The sequence below is a fragment of the Mobula birostris genome, chromosome 5, assembly GCF_030028105.1.
Source record: "Mobula birostris isolate sMobBir1 chromosome 5, sMobBir1.hap1, whole genome shotgun sequence".
NCBI lineage: Eukaryota > Metazoa > Chordata > Chondrichthyes > Myliobatiformes > Myliobatidae > Mobula > Mobula birostris.
This window is the reverse complement of record NC_092374.1, coordinates 61346217-61366193: the sequence shown is the minus strand read 5'-3', so window position 1 is coordinate 61366193 and position 19977 is coordinate 61346217. Positions and strand designations below refer to the sequence as shown.

Here is a 19977-nt window from a genome sequence, read left to right as displayed (position 1 = left end):
GGTAATCTCAGGATTGCTACCTGTGCTAGGTGCCAGTGAGGGTAGGAATAGGATGCTCTGCAGGATGAACAAGTGGCTGAGGAACTGGTGTAGGGAGCAGTGTTTCAGATTTCAGGATAATTGGGACCTCTTCTGGGGCAGGAGGGACCTGTACAAGAGAGACAGGTTACACTTGAACTACAGGGAGACCAATATCCTTCAGGGAGGTTTGTTAATACTATTGGGGGGGCTTTAAACTAGAGTTGCAGGGGGATGGGAACCACAGTACCAGAGCTGACAGTGTTGCTGGGGTGAAAATAAATGATGTTAAAAGTTCAAGCAAATCCACTAATAGAAAGGTTGTGAGTGGTGGTAAAAATCTTCTGAGGTGTATATATTTCAATGCTAGGAGTATTGCGGAGAAGGCGGATGAGTTGAGGGCGTGGATTGACACGTGGAATTGTGGCATTGTAGCAATTAGTGAAACTTGGCTACAGGAGGGGCAGGACTGGCAGCTTAATATTCCAGGGTTCTGATGTGTCAGATGTGATCGAGGCAGAGGAATGAAAGGTGGGGGAGTGGCATTGCTTGTTAGGGAAAATATTACAGCAGTGCTCAGGCAGGACAGATTAGAGGGCTTGTCTACTGAGTCCTTGTGGGTGGAGCTGAGAAACAGGAAAGGTATGGCCACATTAGTGGGATTGTATTACAGACCACCCAATAATCAAAGAGAATTAGAAGTGCAAATCTGCAGAGAGATAGCAGGCAACTGTAGGAAACATAAAGTTGTGGTGGTAGGGGATTTTAATTTTCCATATATTGATTGGGTCTCCCATACTGTTAGGGGTCTAGATGGTTTAGAGTTTGTAAAATGTGTTCAGGAAAGTTTTCTAAATCAATATATAGAGGGACCAACTAGAGGGGATGCAATATTGGATCTCCTGTTAGGAAACAAGTTAGGACAAGTGACAGAAGTCTGTGTAGGGGAGCACTTTGGTTCCAGTGATCATAACACCATTAGTTTCAACTTGATCATGGACAAGGATAGATCAGGTCCTAGGGTTGAGGTTCTTAACTGGAAGAAGGCCAAATTTGAAGAAATGAGAAAGGATCTAAAAAGCGTGGATTGGGACAGGTTGTTCTCTGGCATGGATGTGATTGGTAGGTGGGAAGCCTTCAAAGCAGAAATTTTGACAGTGCAGAATTTGTATGTTCCTGTCAGGATTAAAGGCAAGGTGAATAGAAATAAGGAACCTTGGTTCTCAAGGGATATTGCAACTCTGATAAAGAAGAAGAGGGAGCTGTATGACATGTATAGGAAACAGGGAGTAAATAAGGTGCTTGAGGAGTATAAGAAGTGCAAGAAAATACCTAAGAAAGAAATCAGGAGGGCTAAAAGAAGACATGAGGTTGCCTTGGCAGTCAAAGTGAAGGATAATCCAAAGAGCTTTTACAGGTATATTAAGAGCAAAGGGATTGTAAGGGATAAAATTGGTCCTCTTGAAGATCAGAGTGGTCGGCTATGTGCGGAACCAAAGGAAATGGGGGAGATCTTAAATAGGTTTTTTGTGTCTGTGTTTACTAAGGAAACTGGCATGAGGTCTGGAATTAAGGGAAACAAGTAGTGAGATCATGGAAACTGTACAAATCGAAAAGGAGGAAGTCCTTGCTGTCTTGAGGAAAATTAAAGTGGATAAATCCCCGGGACCTGACAGGGTGTTCCCTTGGACCTTGAAGGAGACTAGTGTTGAAATTGCAGGGGCCCTGGCTGAAATATTTAAAATGTCGCTGTCTCTGTAGATTCTGTAGAGGTGCCGGAGGATTGGAGAGTGGCTCATGTTGTTCCGTTGTTTAAAAAAGGATCGAAAAGTAATCCGGGAAATTATAGGCCAGTAAGTTTAACGTTGGTAGTAGGTAAGTTATTGGAGGGAGTACTAAGAGACAGAATCTACAAGCATTTGGATAGACTGGGACTTATTAGGGAGAGTCAACATGGCTTTGTGCGTGGTAGGTCATGTTTGACCAATCTATTGGAGTTTTTCGAGGAGGTTACCAGGAAAGTGGATGAAGGGAAGGCAGTGGATATTGTCTACATGGACTTCAGTAAGGCCTTTGACAAGGTCCCGCATGGGAGGTTAGTTAGGAAAATTCAGTCGCTAGGTATACATGGAGAGGTGGTAAATTGGATTAGACATTGGCTTGATGGAAGAAGCCAGAGAGTGGTGGTAGAGAATTGCTTGTCTGAGTGGAGGCCTGTGACTAGTGGTGTGCCACAGGGATCAGTGCTGGGTCCATTGTTATTTGTCATCTATATCAATGATCTGGATGATAATGTGGTAAATTGGATCAGCAAGTTTGCTGATGATACAAAGACTGGAGGTGTAGTAGACAGTGAGGAAGGTTTTCAGAGCCTGCAGAGGGACTTGGACCAGCTGGAAAAATGGGCTAAAAAATGGCAGATGGAGTTTAATACTGACAAGTTTAATACTGACAAGTGTGAGGTATTGCACATTGGAAGGACAAACCAAGGTAGAACATACAGGGTTAATGGTAAGGCACTGAGGAGTGCAGTAGAACAGAGGGATCTGGAAATACAGATACAAAATTCCCTAAAAGTGGTGTCCCAGGTAGATAGGGTCGTAAAGAGAGCTTTTGGTACATTGGCCTTTATTAATCAAAGTATTGAGTATAAGAGCTGGAATGTTATGATGAGGTTGTATTGGTGAGGCCGAATCTGGAGTATTGTGTGCAGTTTTGGTCACCAAATTACAGGAAGGATATAAATAAGGTTGAAAGAGTGCAGAGAAGGTTTACAAGGATGTTGCCGGGACTTGAGAAACTCAGTTACAGAGAAAGGTTGAATAGGTTGGGACTTTATTCCCTGGAGCGTAGAAGAATGAGGGGAGATTTGATAGAGGTATATAAAATTATGATGGGTATAGATAGAGTGAATGCAAGCAGGCTTTTTCCACTGAGGCAAGGGGAGAAAAAAACCAGAGGACATGGGTTTAGGGTGAGGGGGGGAAAGTTTAAAGGGAACATTGGGGGGGCTTCTTCACACAGAGAGTTGTGGGAGTATGGAATGAGCTGCCAGACGAGATGGTAAATGCGGGTTCTTTTTTAACATTTAAGAATAAATTGGACAGATACATGGATGGGAGGTGTATGGAGGGATATGGTCCGTGTGCAGGTCAGTGGGACTGGGCAGAAAATGGTTCGGCACAGCCAAGAAGGGCCAAAAGGCCTGTTTCTGTGCTGTAGTTTCTATGGTTTCTATGGTTTCTTTGTTTTTGTTTGTTTTGTAAGAAAATGTTTATTATTTTGGCTTAAGCTTGCTGTTCTTTAGAGAGTACTCAAAGAATAGGAGATGAAGAGGAGGATGTTTCATAGAACAAGTAGCAGTTCCAAGAACTTTCCTTTAATCCATCCAAAAATGATAATCCTTGTGGTTGTTTAGCTTTTATGAATTGCAAAATGAAATGAGATCCAGGCCTTTATCCATCATTAAGGAGCCCGATCACTCAGGACGTGCCCTCTTCTTGTTGCTACCATTAATGAGGAGGGACAGGAGCCTGAAGACACACATGCAACATTTCAGGAACAGCTTCTTGTTTCTTCCTCTCTGCCATCAGATTTCTAAATGGACAATGAATCCATGTTCACGCCCTCATTGTTTTTTCTCTCTTTTTGCACTAATTTAGTTTTTTGTATTGTATCTTACAGTTTTAAAAATTATGTGTTATACTGTATTGCTGCTGCAAAACAATACATTTCATATACAATGATATTAAGCCTGATTCTGAAGCAAGGGGTTCATTCTAAACCTTTATGAAGTACTAGTTACTTCATAAGCTGTTAGCCGTTACTTTTGACCATTTTTTGAGGAATGATGTCAAGACCATGGAAGGACTCGGGTGGTGCCAGGACTCAAGTTTAGATTATTATTTAGTTAAGTGATGAAACCGGCGTTGCTCACCTTTAAGCAGAAAGAGTTTATTGGAGACTCGAGACTGCAGATGTTAGAATCTGGAGCAAATAAAACCAAAATGCTGGAGAAACTCAGTAGGTCAGGCAGCATCTGTGGAAGGAAATAAATAGCTGAGGTTTTGGCTCAGGGCCATTCTGCTTTACTGAAATATAGAGGGGAGATAGCTAATATAAAGAGGTGAGGGGAAGGGTTTGGATCAAGACCTGGCAAGTGATGGCAGGGGCGAGAGTTGATAGGCAGGGGAGGGGAGAGTGGAAATAGCAATAGAGGCTGGGAGGTGATAGGTTGAGGCAACAAAGGGCTGAAGGATGATGGAATCCTTGAATAGCCCCTGAGCAATTAGGGATGTGGGGAGGATAGATAGAAATAGTGGGAAAGAGAACTAGTAGGAGAAGTCTGTGGGTAGATGGAATGGATAGAGAAGGAGAAGGAAATGCATTGATACGGAATGGTGGGATAAGTATAGGAAGAACTGGGTAGCTTTGTTGTCATGCCGTTGGGCTGCAGACTACCCAAATAGAATATGAAGTGCTATTCTTCTAGTTTGAGTTTAACTTCACCCTAACATTGGAGGCAGCTGTGGGTAGACAGGTTGGTGTGCCAGTGGAGATTTACGGTGCATGCTCGCAGGATTGGACCCAAGTGCGCAGGAATGGTGGACTCTCTCTGTCATAGTGATCACTGGCACTCGCTCAACCAGGAGTGAAGGATGACAGACAATGTCACAGTGAGCTCTGGTGATGACTCAACTCAGGAGCAGAAGAATGGTAGACTCCCCCTGAAAAAGCCAAACAGAAAGCACTGGGCCTTACGGCTCCAACAATTAGTCAATACAAGTGCAAAAGAAACGCAGAAGTCCAAAGCTCTACGGCAAGCTGCAGAGGCCTAAAAGGGTCATGACAGGAGAGGGGAATTAAAGTGCCTTGTAGATGGCTGTGGTGAACAGAGTGCAGCTGCTCAGCAAAGCTATTGCCTAGCCTGCACTTGGCCTTAATGCAAAGAAGGCCACATTGAGAAAACTGAAAGCAATTCACAAACAAGAGAAAATCTTAAAATGTTGGAATTCCAAGCAACGCACACAAAATGCTGGAGGTACTCAGCTGAAGGAAAAGAGTACAGTTGGCATTAAATGCCAAGGTCCTTTATCAGGACATCAAAGTTTTAGAGGTGTATATGGTTCCTTGCCTCACCTGAAAGGGTGTTTAGGGCCATGGATGGTGGGGAGGGTGATGGTGTTGTAGTTCCTGCAGTTGTAGGGGAAGTGCCTGGGGAGGGGAGGGATAAGCGTACAAGAGAGTTAGGGGTGGGTGTACCAGAGAGCTATGGAGTGTGCTACCCGCAGAAAGGGTTGGGGAGAGGATGATGTGATTGGTGGAGGATTCATATTGTAACATAACAAATACGTAATGATGTGCTGAATGTGAGGGCTGGTAGGATTAAATGTAGGAACCAAGGGAACTCTGTCCATGTTCTGTTGGAGCGGGGAGAGATGGGGTAAAACCAGAAGTGTGAGGGATGGAGGAGATGTGGGTGTAGGCTCTGTCAGCCGTACTATTGAATATTATTATTTAATACACTGAAAAGGACTAAAATACTTCCACTGGCTGCAAGGTCAGTAAAGGACAAAGATGTAAGATCATTGACAAAATAGCTGGAAAGATTTTGCTTTGGAAATGACTGTTAGTGATCTAGAATGCATTGCTTGGAAGCTTATTTTTGAACAATCTCTCCGGATAGAGGATGACTTACTTTCTCTTTGCTTTGTGAATCCTAAGGTTGCCTATTCAGTTTTTGTGAGTAGATGGAGCAAAAGGGACACGTGCTCCATCTCCTATGGACCACGCTCCTCTCCTATCAGATTCCTCCTTCTCCATTCCTTGAACTTTCCCATCCATTTGACTTCACTTATCACCTTCCAGCTTGCCTCCTTCCCTCGTTTCCTTCCCCCCTACCCTTTCATTCAGGCATCTTCCCCCTTCTTTTCAGTCCTGAAGAAGGGTCTCGGCCTGAGACGTCGATTTCCATATATGCTGCCTAACTTGCTGAGTTCCTCCAGCATTTTGTTTAAGTGGGACAGGTAGTCTAAGGAGGTGCACTCTTTCTGCCCTGTACACAGAGTGTCTATGTCCTCACAATGCTTCATAGCCAGTGCAGTGTTTTTTTAAAAGTGTCGTCGCTATTTGCTACTATATGTGGAGAGTGGGGCAGTGAGTTTCTGCACAACAAGTGCTCCTGCAAGTGGTAACATATATGGAATTGTTTATAAATTATTTAGACAATATGCTGATTTATCATCATTTTGGATTTAAAATATAGTCCTAAAGTAAGCAATCAACTTAAAATATGTAGTATTAAGACTAAAGAAACTTGTTGCTGTGGATGATCAAAGAGAAGCAGAAGTTTAGCACTGCAGATGATTATCAAACACCAGGTAGGAATTGTCAGCAATCAGCAGCTTAGTGTTACAGTATTCCTTTGTAACTTAAAATACAACAATCTTTCTCCTCAGAGGAAATAAACGATTTGTTTAGCTGGGAAATTATGAATTTAGCCATTCCCCTGCTCCCATTTGTAAAACACAAAATGCGACAATCTTTCTCCTCAGAGGAAATAAATGATTTCTTGGATCCGGTGAAGACACCTACAGGCCTGGTTGGAGAAGAAGCGGCTTTACTGCCTGCCCCACTGCAGCCAACCACCTTGTCCAACATCTCACTCAAGCACCTGGGAACTGAAATCCAGTGAGTATTTGTCATCGTACTGCTTTTCCTGCCGCTGTCTGTAAGGAGTTGTACATACAGTACCCCCGTGACTGTGTGGGTTTCCCCCAGGTACTCCGGTTTCTTCCCACAGTCCAAGGATGCACTGATTGGTAGGTTAATTGGTCATTGTAAATTGACCAGTGATTAGGCTAGCGTTACGTTGGCGTTGTTGGGTGGTGTGGTGTGAAGGGCCAGAAAGACCTGTTCTATGTTATGTCTCAATAAATAAAACAAATAATTTTTAAAGTGGAGGCATCTCAATTTGCTGCAATTTGAAAGGCGCTATTTGAAAGCAGTGGTTCAACAGTGTAGTCAACTGGGTAAAAATCCTGTTTCAAACAGATCTCCTGGAACATCCATTACTGCATAAAAAACGATGTGTTTAGCTGGGAAATTATGAATTTAGCCATTCCCCTGCTCCCATTTGTAAAACGCATGTGGTTCATTTATTAATCAGAGCATTGAGCATAGGAGTTGGGATGTAATGTTGAAATTGTACAGGGCATTGGTAAGGCCAAATTTGGAGTATTGTGTACAGTTCTGGTCACTGAATTATAGGAAAGATGTCAATAAAATTGAGAGAGTACAGAGGAGGTTTACTAAAATGTTGCCTGCGTTTCATCTCCTAAGTTACAGAGAAAGGTTGAACAAGTTAGGTCTTTATACTTCGGAGCATAGAAGGTTGAGGGGGGACTTGATAGAGGTGTTTAAAATTATGAGGGGGATAGATAGAGTTACGTGGATAGGCTTTTTCCATCGAGAGTGGGGAAGATTCAAACAAGAGGACATGAGTTGAGAGTTAAAGGACAAAAATTTAGGGGTAACATGAGGGGGAGCTTCTTTACTCAGAGAGTGGTAGCTGTGTGGAATGAGCTTCCAGCAGAAGTGGTTGAGGCAGGTTTGATGTTGTCATTTGAAGTTAAATTAGATAGATGTATGGACAGGAAAGGAATAGAGGGTTATGAGCTGAGTGCAGGTCGGTGGGACTAGGTGAGAGTAAGAGTTTGGCACAGACTAGAAGGGCCGAGATGGCCTGTTTCCGTGCCGTAATTGTTATATGGTTATATTTAATAACTTGCAATGAACTGACGAGGATTTGCCAAATCATGATTTAAAATGATATAGTACCAAAGAGGACTTTGCTCCCATAGCAGTTTCTATTGAATTTGATCAGAGTTTGCCTTTGGAAAAGATCTTAATTCTGCTTGAATTGTGGCAGTAAGTACTACGCGGTCTCTGATAAATTTAATAGGGAATTTGAGCCACTACATGGTGAAGGAGTGATGAGCATGTGGAACTCAATCACAGATAGGTTGAGACAAAGATTTTATGAAGTGAAGCTGAATAAACACATGAGGGTGGGGGAAACAGAGTGATGAAATGATTAAAGGGGAATGAAGAGGGCTTGCTTCTATGTTTCTGTGGTGTTTAAACACGGCAATGGGCCAGTGGACTGCTTGGTTTGTTTCTACTCTGTACGTTCTGAGTTTTGGTTATTGATACCAATCTGAACTTTCAACATTAATACCAATGGAATGTAACACTGCGTGCATTTAAACTTGGAAATGGTTTAATGCATTTAGAAAGTTTACAGAACTCAGTATACCTAAAGTCTGCAGGTCACAACAAGTGCTGTGAGTGTGCTTAGATTTTGTTTCCACAGACTGCTTTCTGGAGCTATTATTGGGTCAGATCGGTTTTATGAAATGTTTTCATTTATTTTTGTCAATAAAACTGAACACAGTCACTCACTGAAGGTTTGTTCACGCCAATCACTACTCAGTTGTGATTCTTTTCTTATGTTTTTGCTCCATGCCCCAACTCCCCCAATCCCTAATCTCCATGACTGCTCCCCCCTCTCCTTGCACAGAAATTTTGGGTCAAAAACTGTGTTTCAGTTCTGTGGGAACAGGCCGTTAAGGGAAAATCGAACAAGCAATGAGGAAATCAACCAGGCAACAAGTGAAAAGCGTGAAAGTCCATCACCACCCAAAGGAGCAGATACATCAGGTAGGGCTACAATGATGGAGTAGTGTATGGAGATGGGCGCAGAAATAAGAACAGTCCCAAGCAATGGTATAAACAGTGCAGCTGAAGGGTTGTAACCTGAAACAATGACTCCATTTCCCTCCATAGATATTGCCTGACCTGTTGAGTTCCTCTTAGTGTTTTGTATGTTAGTCCAGGTTCCAGCATCTGCAGTCTCTTGTGGCTGCAGTGATATAAACCAAACCTGCTTCTGTTGTACTTAGCTATGCTGGGATGTGTCGTCACTGGGTGCTCTGCCCATGACTTATTGTGTTTTGTTTAGTTCACCCTTGCTCGGTGATTTTAATTTTCTAATAGCTTTGGAGAGATTTTGACTGGGGGAAAAAGTACCATAATGTTTGACCAACTGTGCAGATTACCACTGCTGGTTTGTATTATTTTTAAATTCCCCAGTTGTTTTTCAATAAGTGCTCCTTTCTCTGGAAATAGTTTTACAACCCGTTGAGAAATTGGATGTACAGTTCTGGCGCAAGGTAATCACTTTAAGAAGTTGAGGTGGATTTTAAAAAAAGGATAAATGATGAGGACATGATGAAGGGAGTGGGTGTATGCTTGTATGCAGTTCAAAAACTAATTTGGGTCATTGTCACAATTCCACTGTTAAAGTGAATGTGCATGCACCCTGCAAAATGTTGGCATTTCCATATCCCTCATTGATGCTGGTCAACCCGTAGATTTCCTCTAGCAGATGGATTGTTGCTCCAATTGTTAAAAGAGATGGAGATGAATTTGGCATTGGTGTGAGACTGTTTTTTGTCTTTCTGGCAAGAATTTTATCTTGAGGAGTGAAAAGTCTTCCTATGGATCTTTGCAGGGCCTTCCCTTCAAAGTGTAAGAACGTGAATGGGCTGCAATTTTTAGACTCACCAAAGACATTATGTCTGATGATGTAGTACTCCCTCAGTACTATTCTGAGACTATCAGTTGTATTTAATATTTGATTACGGAATAAACCAAGGCAATTAAATGTGTCAAATAACACAAAATACTCTGCAGATGCTGGGGTCAAAGTAACACTCACAGCACGCTGGAGAAACTCAGCAGGTCGGGCAGCATCCGTGGAAACGATCAGTCAACGTTTCGGACCGGAACCATCGTTGACTGATTGTTTCCACGGATGCTGCCCGACCTGCTGAGTTCCTCCAGCGTGTTGTGAGTGTTAAATGTGTCAAATACCAGTTGCCACAGATCCTTGAAAGAGGGAAGAAGCTGGATAAAATGAACAATTCGGCTCAAAGTGTAGATTAGTTCAAATAAGTAATAAAGCTTTGGGGGGGGGGTAGTGAATTGACAATACATTCCAGGGTATTTGTAAAGAAATCTCGGGAAAATACCTTAAGCAGGCTGATTGGAAATTCAATGAAAAATTAATCTTTACACTTCACCCCCTCAAGATGTTAATGAATAGTTCTATTGCAATATGACTGCCATTCAAAGTTGAATAATATCTTGCCTTTAATTAATGATCATTTGCAATCCCCTTGGTCAGCCTTCAAAATAAACTTCTGCAGTGTTGGCAGCAATTTTTTTTTAGATGTAGCTCTATTTTGCAAGTAATTAGTAAGGTAATTTTGTGTAATTATAAGACCTGAGCAAGGTTAAGCAGTTAATTCTCTTTGTATAAGAAAATAAAAAAAACATGACTTCAGGTGCCACCTTTCATGGCCACAAAAACTCCCAAAACACTGTTAGCAAATGTAATACAGGTTGACTACCCCTTATCCGAAATGACTGGGGCTGGAGGTGTTTTGGATTTTGGATTTTTTTGTACTTTGGAATATATAATACGATAGCTTGGGATCACCATCATTTCCGACTCTGAATTTAAAGCAATCTGTGTCTTACACTTGTTCATGTACTTAACAGTAAAAATGTTTACATACCATTAATATCATGAAACTATAATTCATTAATATAATGGAATAGTAAGAAAAGCAGCACAGCAGCATCGAGAGAATACTTGAATCAGCTGTTGAACAACAACAAGCAATGGTAGGCTTTCAGTTTCCAACTACAATGCCGTGTTTTGATTGAAAAGTTTCAGTAGACTGTATTTGCATTTTACTTTTTTCTTAAAAGATTTTACGTAAGGTATTAAAACCTTGTTCTAGTGCTAGGTTTTTGTGATCAGCAGATGCTTTAAAAATTTAATGTCGTGCCTTTTCTTAAATTTCTACAACCAGCCTGCTGAGTATTCACAATAACCTTCAATTTTCATGATAGATCATTGCTTGTTTCATGATCGCATACTATTACAGATCATTGCTTGTTTCATGATCGGCATACCATTAAGCAGCATGTGTTCACTCTGACTCTAACGATACATGATCAAGATCTTCATTTTTTCACTTTAGGCTGTGTTTTTACATATGTGAGGTTCCTTTTTGAAACAGTCTTTGGTGTGCAGAGATCTGTGCATTGCCTGGGAATCTTCTCAGTGTTGTGTAACTTTGCATTTGTGATTTTGCCAGTGCTCAAATTTGGAATTTGGAGGTTTTTGGATTTTGGAATTTTGGATAAGGGGATACTCAGTCTGTACTGGTGAACTTAGCTGCTCTTGTACAATATGAAATAAGTTCCCACAGATAGCATTGGAAACAAATCACAGAACCAATACCTGAAACAGATTATATCAAATGGCCAGGATGCTGGTAACGCCGAGCTTTTTCTTTTAAATCATACTGCAGGATGGATGATAATCCTTTGACAGTATATGGGACATTGATTTACAGCCTCATCCAGGGTAGGGCACCTCTGACAGCATAGGCAGGATGATTACAACTCTGGGCCGGGACTGGAACTATCCCTTCTGACTCATCGATGAGAGCATTCTCTCCTTCAGACTTTGAATCTGATTTATAAAACATTCGGGCACCTTGATTGGTAGCACAATATCCAGGCCTACCCAGCAAATAAATTTTACACATTGAATTGTTACCAAACGGAAAGGTTGTGGAAGCAAATTGTGTCAAAATTTTTGAAAAGAGAATGAACTAAATATTTGAAGGAGTTGAATCACAGGGAAAGTTTAGTCAGAATGAGAATAAATGATAACTGACACAATGCCAATAGTCCAAATGGCTGTCTGCAGTACTATATCATTTTTACAAACACAAAAGGTGAAAAATGCTCATTTTCCCTTCAGTGAAGAACACCAGTTCATCTTTGCTATACTTTTAAAAATGTAATTGTTGCACTCGGTTTGGGAGTACAGTTCTTTATTCCCAAACTAAAAGCATGAATCAAACATTAGAACTGAAATCTCACCCATTTTCTTAACAATTGGCTTTAACAGCAGGAAGTTGCATTTGTATGGCAGTGTGTAATAGGCCTCCCCATTTTCACTTTTGTTTCTTTCAGTAAAAGAGTGTTATCTGGAAGAGCAGAAGCCTCCATCCCAGAAGTCTTCAACAGCCAACTTGAAGAACATGGCCAGTCTTCCTAACACTAGCCCAGTGTTTCAGGAGAGATTTGCAGCGAAGGATGGGATTTTTTCAGACAAGGACACCAGTTTACACAACGACATCTTCAACCTCACAAGAGAGCTCAATGCACAGAGGGTAAGGCAATCTACTTGCAATAACTCTTGTAGAAGGCATGTTTATGAGCTTACTCAAACTGTGCCTAAAATGAGTTCTATTCTTGGGGGTGTTTTTATTTTCTTAAATTTTGTAGCAGCTGGTGAGCTTCCTAGACCTCCTTAGAAGGTATTGGGGGCGGGAACAGTCTTGCATTTCTATGTACCACTTCACTGACATACTCAGTTAAGTGACTCAGAATGGGGCAAATTCAACAACACTGGCCCATGGCTGCTTGATTAGGGTGGGAATACAACCCACTGAGCCATGGTGATGTCCAAGGAAGAACAGGTCCACATATCAAAGCCCCTCAGCTCTGGTTTCATTCTAGCAATTTCCTCTGCACTCTATCAAAGACCTGTTTTACATTGAGTTTTTCTACTGAGGAAATACAAATAGCTTTCTGCAAGAAAGTACAGTATAATAACTGCAATTTTTGAATCCTGATTAATGCCATATATGTTCATTTAGAGCTTTAAAAAATATTTTTAAGGCTTTCTGCCTCATTTCCCTTTAAGACTTTGGATTTCAAACATCCCATCTCTCTTTAAATTGAATAAATTTCCTTCAGCTCACCTCAATTCCTCTACTTATAAATCTTGGTACTTCCCATATTTTCTAAGGGAAACAAGTAACTTCTATTCATGATGATCAGACCTCTAATTTTGTACACAGCAATAGAACATCCCCTCGTGTATTAGGGTTGTAAAGAAAACAACCTAAGTTTAACCAATCTTCTGTTCATAATTCAGCTTCTCTCGCCCTGGCAATGTTCTAATGAGTCTGCTCTACACCCTCGGTGGTATGATCACACTGTTCAGAGATTATTTGCTGATTCATTACAACAGGACCTGGTGAAGCTCCTGCACAGAGCTCTTGAAGCGGCACAGCAGGAGAAGAGGGCTTGTGACTCGTACCTCACAGCTGATGAATCCACCCGTCTGGAGCTGGTGAGGCACAAGGTGCGGCAGATCAGGGAGCTTGAGAATCGGGTGCACTTGCTGGCAAAGGAGAAGGAAGAGACAGAACAGAGCTTGAAGCTCCAGCAAAGCCAGATCGAGGAGCTGAAGCAGCATACCCAGCTGCTGATGGAGAAGAACCAAGCCAAGCAAGAAGTCATCCTAAAGCTCTCCGAGCAGTTGGCCGAGAACACCGAGGAGCCAGAAAATTATGATGAGGTCATCACTACGACTCTGGATGAGCTCAGGGGGAAAGTTTCACATTTGAAGGTAAATAGATGAGGCTGGTTGTACCAGGCAGAGAGTGTCTTGCCATTGTCATCTCAAAGCTGTAAAAAAAAATGGACGATAAACACAGGCAACATGGAAGCATAGCTGGTAGAGCTGCTGCCCCAGTGATCTGGGTCCAGTCCTGGGACACCAAGGGTTTCCTCTGGATGCTCCATATTCCTCCTTCATCTTAATGGTGAAGCAATGGAATTTGGGATTAATGGGTGTTGGTTTTGGATGGGTGCACATACCTAAGAAGTTTGTAGTCATCTAGAGGTTAGCACAATGCTTCGCAGTACCAGTGACCTGGGCTCAGTTCCTGCCACTGTCTGTAAGGAGTTTGTACATTCTCCCCAAGACTGCATGGGTTTGCTTTGCATGCTCCTGTTTCCTCTCACAGTCTAAACAAATCCACTTTAGAAGTTGTTTTGTCCGTTAAGGCAGTGCTGTTGTGAGCTATGGGCAGGCCAGATTTACTTTGAAGTTATCCATTCAACTGTTCTGTTGTTCTTTGAATAGGATGTTCAAGAAGGCTACAAAATGCAAAACAAATTCTTAAATTCTGAGATCTATCAGATCACTAAGCTGTGGCAGAAAACCAGGGATCGCGAGAAGGCGCTGATTATGAAGGTACCTGGGATAGCTTGTCTGGTGGGCTATGTGGTGTAGCTCATGCCACAGATTGAGAATGTCTCTTGTAAATACTCTGGCTTGTTTTCTTATCAATGAATATCTATATACTTCTAGCTAACTCTCTCAATCTTTCTCAAGAATACTAAAACATAAATAGTAATACAAAATGCAAAGGCAGGCTTCGAGTTTGCTCTACCATTCAAAAAGGTCATCGCTGATGCTCTACCTCTGCTTCACTTTCTCATCTGATCTCCATATCTTTTCCCTTAGAGTCCCACAGTCTATCAACTCAGCCATGAATATACTTAATAACTGAGCATCCACATCCTGCAGAGATCTACAACCCATTGAACTTTTCTTACCCTGTGACCGAGTTAGGGCACCCCCTGGCACTATAATTACACCAAAATGGAAAGTGGTCAGATCAGTGTTTCAAAACTCTGTGTCCTGGGGAAGTGTTGATCATTATCAGAAATGTACAGTGCACCAGTACAATCTTGTGCTTCACTTAACCTCTATTACTATCAAGACAGTGGATCAACTCAGTTTAAATTCAGTGAGGAGTGCCGAAAGATATGCCGGGGACAGAAGCAGGCCTACTTGAAATGGCAAAGCTAAGCTATTAGAGCTGAAGTGCTGCTAAGTACCACAAACAGTTCAAAAAAGACAATCCCATAATTTACAGATCGGTTCAAAACACTGCTGTCCCGCCACTTCCAGTCATAAATCGCAGTGGACAGCAAATAATTGGTAGAGGAGGTTCCAAGAACATCCCCCAGATTTGGCGATGGCAGGGTACTGAAGGCAGGACTGAAGCATTTGCACTATGTCTAGAATTTCTGAATAAATGATCTATCTTGGCTTCCTTCAGAGATGCCTACCATCACAGAAGCCAGTCCTGCCAGTTCAGTTTACTCCACAAGACTCCAAGGAATGGCTGAGTTTACTGAAAATAGTGAAGATTGTGAGATCAGATGCAGAATTAAAAACTTCACTTCAAAAGTAGCTGTGCCCGCAGTCACTGTTTTCATTTATGTGAATATGTAGAAAATTGCCTGGATATTTTCAGTTCAGAAAGGGCAGTACATTTAATCAGCCTATGTATAAATCATTTAGTCTGCTCTCAATAAACAGAAAAGTGATGCAAGGTTTTATCAACTACACTGTTTAAAGGCACTTGGACTCCAATAACCAACTGATCAATCTCAGTTTGGGTTTCCTCAAACCCACCTTGCATTAGACCTTATCTCAGTCCTGGTTCAAGCATGGACCTAACAGCTCAATCCCAGAGAGGAGGTGAGGTACTAAAGTACCAGACAGACTGATGTGGAGGAACCCTGGTATAACTAAGTCAATTGGGCATCAGGGAGAAAATAACTCCAGTGGCTGGACTTGTGATTTGCATAAAAGAAGATAGTTGTGGTTGTTAGACGTTAGTCACTCAAACCCCAAAGTTTTCAGGGGGCAGTGCTCTAGGCCTAACTGTCTTCAGCTGCTCCTTCAATCACCTTTTATCCATTGTATCAGAGATGTTTGCACAGTGTTGAGATGTACACACCTCCACAGCAAATGAAGCAGTCCATACCTGCATGCGGCAAAATGTAGACACTCAAGAAGCAATTCACAATTATACAACCTCAGCTGTCAAGGATCCGGGTTTTAGGCAGTTGCTCCTCCATGTTGCACATCATGGTACTTTTCACCTAATGTAGTCAGGAATTCCCATTGGAACAAGTATTAGATAAGCTTCCACAGCACAATTGGAGCCTGCCATTGTACTACATTTGGAATCCAGCAGCAGCAGAGCACCAGATTCCAGTGTACACAGGATTTTAGTTACCCAGGAGAGGATGACGTCCCAGTGGTTGGCTTCAAAACTGCCTTCCACCACTTGCACAACTTGGCCCATCAAGTCATTGCAGAATGAATAGTGTTTCCACTTGGTGAGCAACTTGGGTACTTCAAAATTCCTCGTTTCATTGAAAATAGCCAAACAGGAGAGCCATACAATGACCAGAGGCCTCCTTATCATATTTTTTGTGAATAACACCTTCTACCTGTCCTTCCACATAATTTTGTAGCTGAAGGTATTCATAGGATACTCTAAAATCAGTGAATGTTTACATAACACTCTTGTACTTTTCCCCAACTGTACTCTCTGATTACCAACTCTCCTACCAACTAGTAATTTTCCCCATTTGCTGTTGTGAAGCACCTCAAATGTAGAATTTTCATTTATTTTCGGGATTATGTAATCGAACAGTTAAATGAGCAGATGCTTGTTGGCTTTTCGAACGTTGTGTAATATTTCTCTCTTGCTCTAGTGTACATATCTAGAGGCCAAGTACTGCCAGATTGAGAGTAAATACCTGGTAATGCTTCACAAGCTCCAAGACCTCTGTGGCCAAGATGACACCTGTCAAGAAATAGTAAAGCAGTTTGTTGCTGACCAGCTGAAATGGGAGATTAAGGACGAAACCAGTCTTAGAGTTGGCAGACTTTGCAGGTGATAGCTTTAGGTCTGAAACTTTAAAGAGTGTTTGCTTCTGTTGTGCCTTTGAAAGGAGAGCATCACCAGCTCCAGCCGGCTGTAATATACAAATTCAAATTACTCTCCTCGTCTTCAAGATCAGAAATTCCAAACATATTTTATCAGCCTTCTACTGTAATTTGCATCATTTGTGCAAATAAGACCAAGAGTGTTGGCAGTGGCGGGGAAAGGGAAATATTATTGTAGATGTCTTGGAGGGAAGAAGTATTTTTTTAAAAGAGACCATTTATAATCCTTGAAGTTCCCAAAGAGCTTTACAGCTATTGAAGTTTATTTGAATTGTAGATCACTATTGTAATATAGGAAATGCTTAGAAAACGTGTGTACTACAAGTATCACAACCAGCAAAGTAACCACGAAGAGATAATTTGCTTTAATGTTTTTTATTAGGGGTTAAATATTGGCTGGGACCTTGGGGACAACTTGTTTGCAGTTTACCTCCCATGGTTGCTCCAATTTACCCTGGTAGCGACCTTGCTTCTCTCCACCCTCCCTGAAGTTTAACAAGCTGCATTTTTCCCTTTCTTGTTTTGACAGTCTTTGACTTGAAATATTAACTCCTTTTCTCTTTCTACAGATGCAGTATGAACTGCTGGCTTTCTAGCATTTTCTTTTCTTTAATTTTGGATATTATCTCGTTAGTTTACCAAGCAACTTCTATCTCCACTTCCTTGAAGACCTTAGAATTGTAGAATCATAGACTTGTGCAGTATGGAAGCAGGCACTTTGGCCCAACCTGTCCATGCCAACCAAGGTGGTTTCCTGAGCTAATCCCATTTGTCTGTGTTTGGTTCATATTCCTCTAAACCTTTCCTATCTATGTATATATTCAAATGGTATAAAGTCATAGAACACTACAGCACAGAAACAGACCCTTCACCCATCTAGGCAATGCTGAATATTATTCTACCTAGTTCCCTTGCCTCCAAGAGGACCACAACCTTGTCATGGTTTGGAGGCCTGTGTGCCTCAATGATCCGGAGAGCTGTATTGGCTGGAGCCAAGGTATTACACTTTGGCTCTTGGCAAGGGCACCTATGCCAAACAGGTCAAAGGGTAGCGATCAGACTGAGAAGGTTCCACTGGTCCTCCAGGTTTAGGGGTTCAGCTCAGGGCTAACAACCCTGACTGGGAAAACAAAATTGTTGTGGAAACAGCAATGGAAGATCTTTCTACATCTGAGTGTGATGGTATTCCTGAGTCTCTACCTGGGACTTGCACGACTGACAGTAGTGGAAAGTGCGGGGAAGCTACAGACGTGATGAAGAAAGCCCTGAACACCACCAGAGATGGAAGACTTACATTGCTGCGCTAAATGCCAGCAGCGTAACAGGCAGTAATAACAGTCCCCTTGACCCCCATCTGGACCATAGCCCTCTGTACTCCTCCCATCCATGTAATTATCCCGATTTCTCTTGTGTTGAAATTGAAACTGTGTCCACCACTTGCGCTGGCTGTTCACTTCACGCTCTCACCACCCTCTGAATGAAGAAACTCCCCCTCATGTTCACCTTTCACCCTTAAGCTATAACCTCTAGTTCTAGTCTCACCTAACCTCAGTGGAAAAAGCCTGCTTGTATTTACCCTTCATAATTTTGTATATCTCCATCAAATCTCCCCTTATTCTCCTACACTCCAGGGAATGAAGCCTGAACGTACTCAACCTTTCTCTATAGCTCAGGTCCTCAAGTCCCGGTAACATCCTTGTAAATCCTCTCTGTACTCTTTGAATCATATTATTATTTTTTTCTGCAAGTACTGTAGCTGACCAGAACTGCGCACCATATTCCAAATTTGGTCTCACCAACATCTTATATAACTTCAACATAACATCCTAATTCTTGTACTCCATACTTAGATTTATGAAAGCCAATGTGCCAAAAGTTCCCTTTATGACCTGACCTACCTGTGGTGCCACTTTTACAGAACGATGGTTCTGTAATCCAAGATCCCTCTGTTCTACTGCACATCCCGGTGCCCGAATGTTCACTGTTTATATCCTAACCTGGTCTGTCCTCCCAAAATGTAAAACCTCACAGTTGTCTGCATTATATTCCATCGGCCATTTTTCAGCCCATTTTTCCAGCTGGTCCAGATCAGGCTGCAAGCTTTGATAGCCTTTTTCGTTATCCACTACATCCCAATAAATTTTTTTTTTTAAAAATTGTAATCGTTGCCAACTTTACTGCTTTCTCAGCTTATATCAAATATTGACGACTATCATTGAGGGGGAACTTTCTCCTCCAGTTCCCTTTAAATCTTTCTCCTAATACAGTTGAAGTCAGAAGTTTACATACACCTTAGCCAAATACATTTAAACTCAGTTTTTCACAATTCCTGATATTTAATCCTGGAAAACATTCCCTGTCTTAGATCAGTTAGGATCACTACTTTATTTTAAGAATGTGAAATGTCAGAATAATAGTAGAGAGATTGATTTATTTCAGCTTTTATTTCTTTCATCACTTTCCCAGTGGGTCAGAAGTTTACATACACTTTGTTAGTATTTGGTAGCATTGCCTTTAAGTTGTTTAACTTGGGTCAAACATTTTGGGTGGCCTTCCACAAGCTTCTCACAATAAGTTGCTAGAATTTTGTTCCATTCCTCCAGACAGAGCTGGTGTAACTGAGCCAGGTTTGTAGGCCTCCTTGCTCGCACACGCTTTTTCAGTTCTGCCCACAAATTTTCTATCGGATTGAGGTCAGGGCTTTGTGATGACCACTCCAATACCTTGACTTTGTTGTCCTTAAGCAGTTTTGCCACAACTTTGGAGGTATGCTTGGGGTCATTGTCCATTTGCGACCAAGCTTTAACTTCCTGGCTGATGTCTTGAGCTGTTGCTTCAATATATCCACATATTTTGTGAAGTGCACCGGTCCCTCCTGCAGCAAAGCACCCCCACAACATGATGCTGCCACCCCCATGCTTCATGGTTGGGATGGTGTTCTTCGGCTTGCAAGCCTCACCCTTTTTCCTCCAAGCATAATGATGGTCATTATGGCCAAACCGTTCAATTTTTGTTTCATCAGACCAGAGGACATTTTTCCAAAAAGTAAGATCTTTGTCCCCATATGCACTTGCAAACTGTAGTCTGGCTTTTTTATGGCGGTTTTGGAGCAGTGGCTTCTTCCTTGCTGAGCAGCCTTTCAGGTTATGTTGATATAGGACTCGTTTTACTGTGGATATAGATACTTATCTACCTGCTTC

General features: G+C 41.8%; 1 protein-coding gene across 2 annotated transcripts in view; it reads left to right on the top strand.

Annotated features, from left to right (window-relative positions):
• The window catches only part of tbc1d2 (TBC1 domain family, member 2), a 93660-nt gene that overhangs the window by 53063 nt on the left and 20620 nt on the right, over positions 1-19977 (top strand). For both annotated transcript variants that reach the window (XR_011886008.1, XM_072258120.1), the window contains exons 4-9: positions 6573-6708; positions 8600-8739; positions 12139-12338; positions 13205-13585; positions 14105-14215; positions 16543-16724. Coding sequence is in view for 1 of the 2 variants with exons in the window: in XM_072258120.1 (XP_072114221.1) it covers positions 6573-6708; positions 8600-8739; positions 12139-12338; positions 13205-13585; positions 14105-14215; positions 16543-16724 (1150 nt within the window). In the remaining variant the exon portion in view is untranslated. The remainder of the gene's footprint in view (positions 1-6572; positions 6709-8599; positions 8740-12138; positions 12339-13204; positions 13586-14104; positions 14216-16542; positions 16725-19977) is intronic.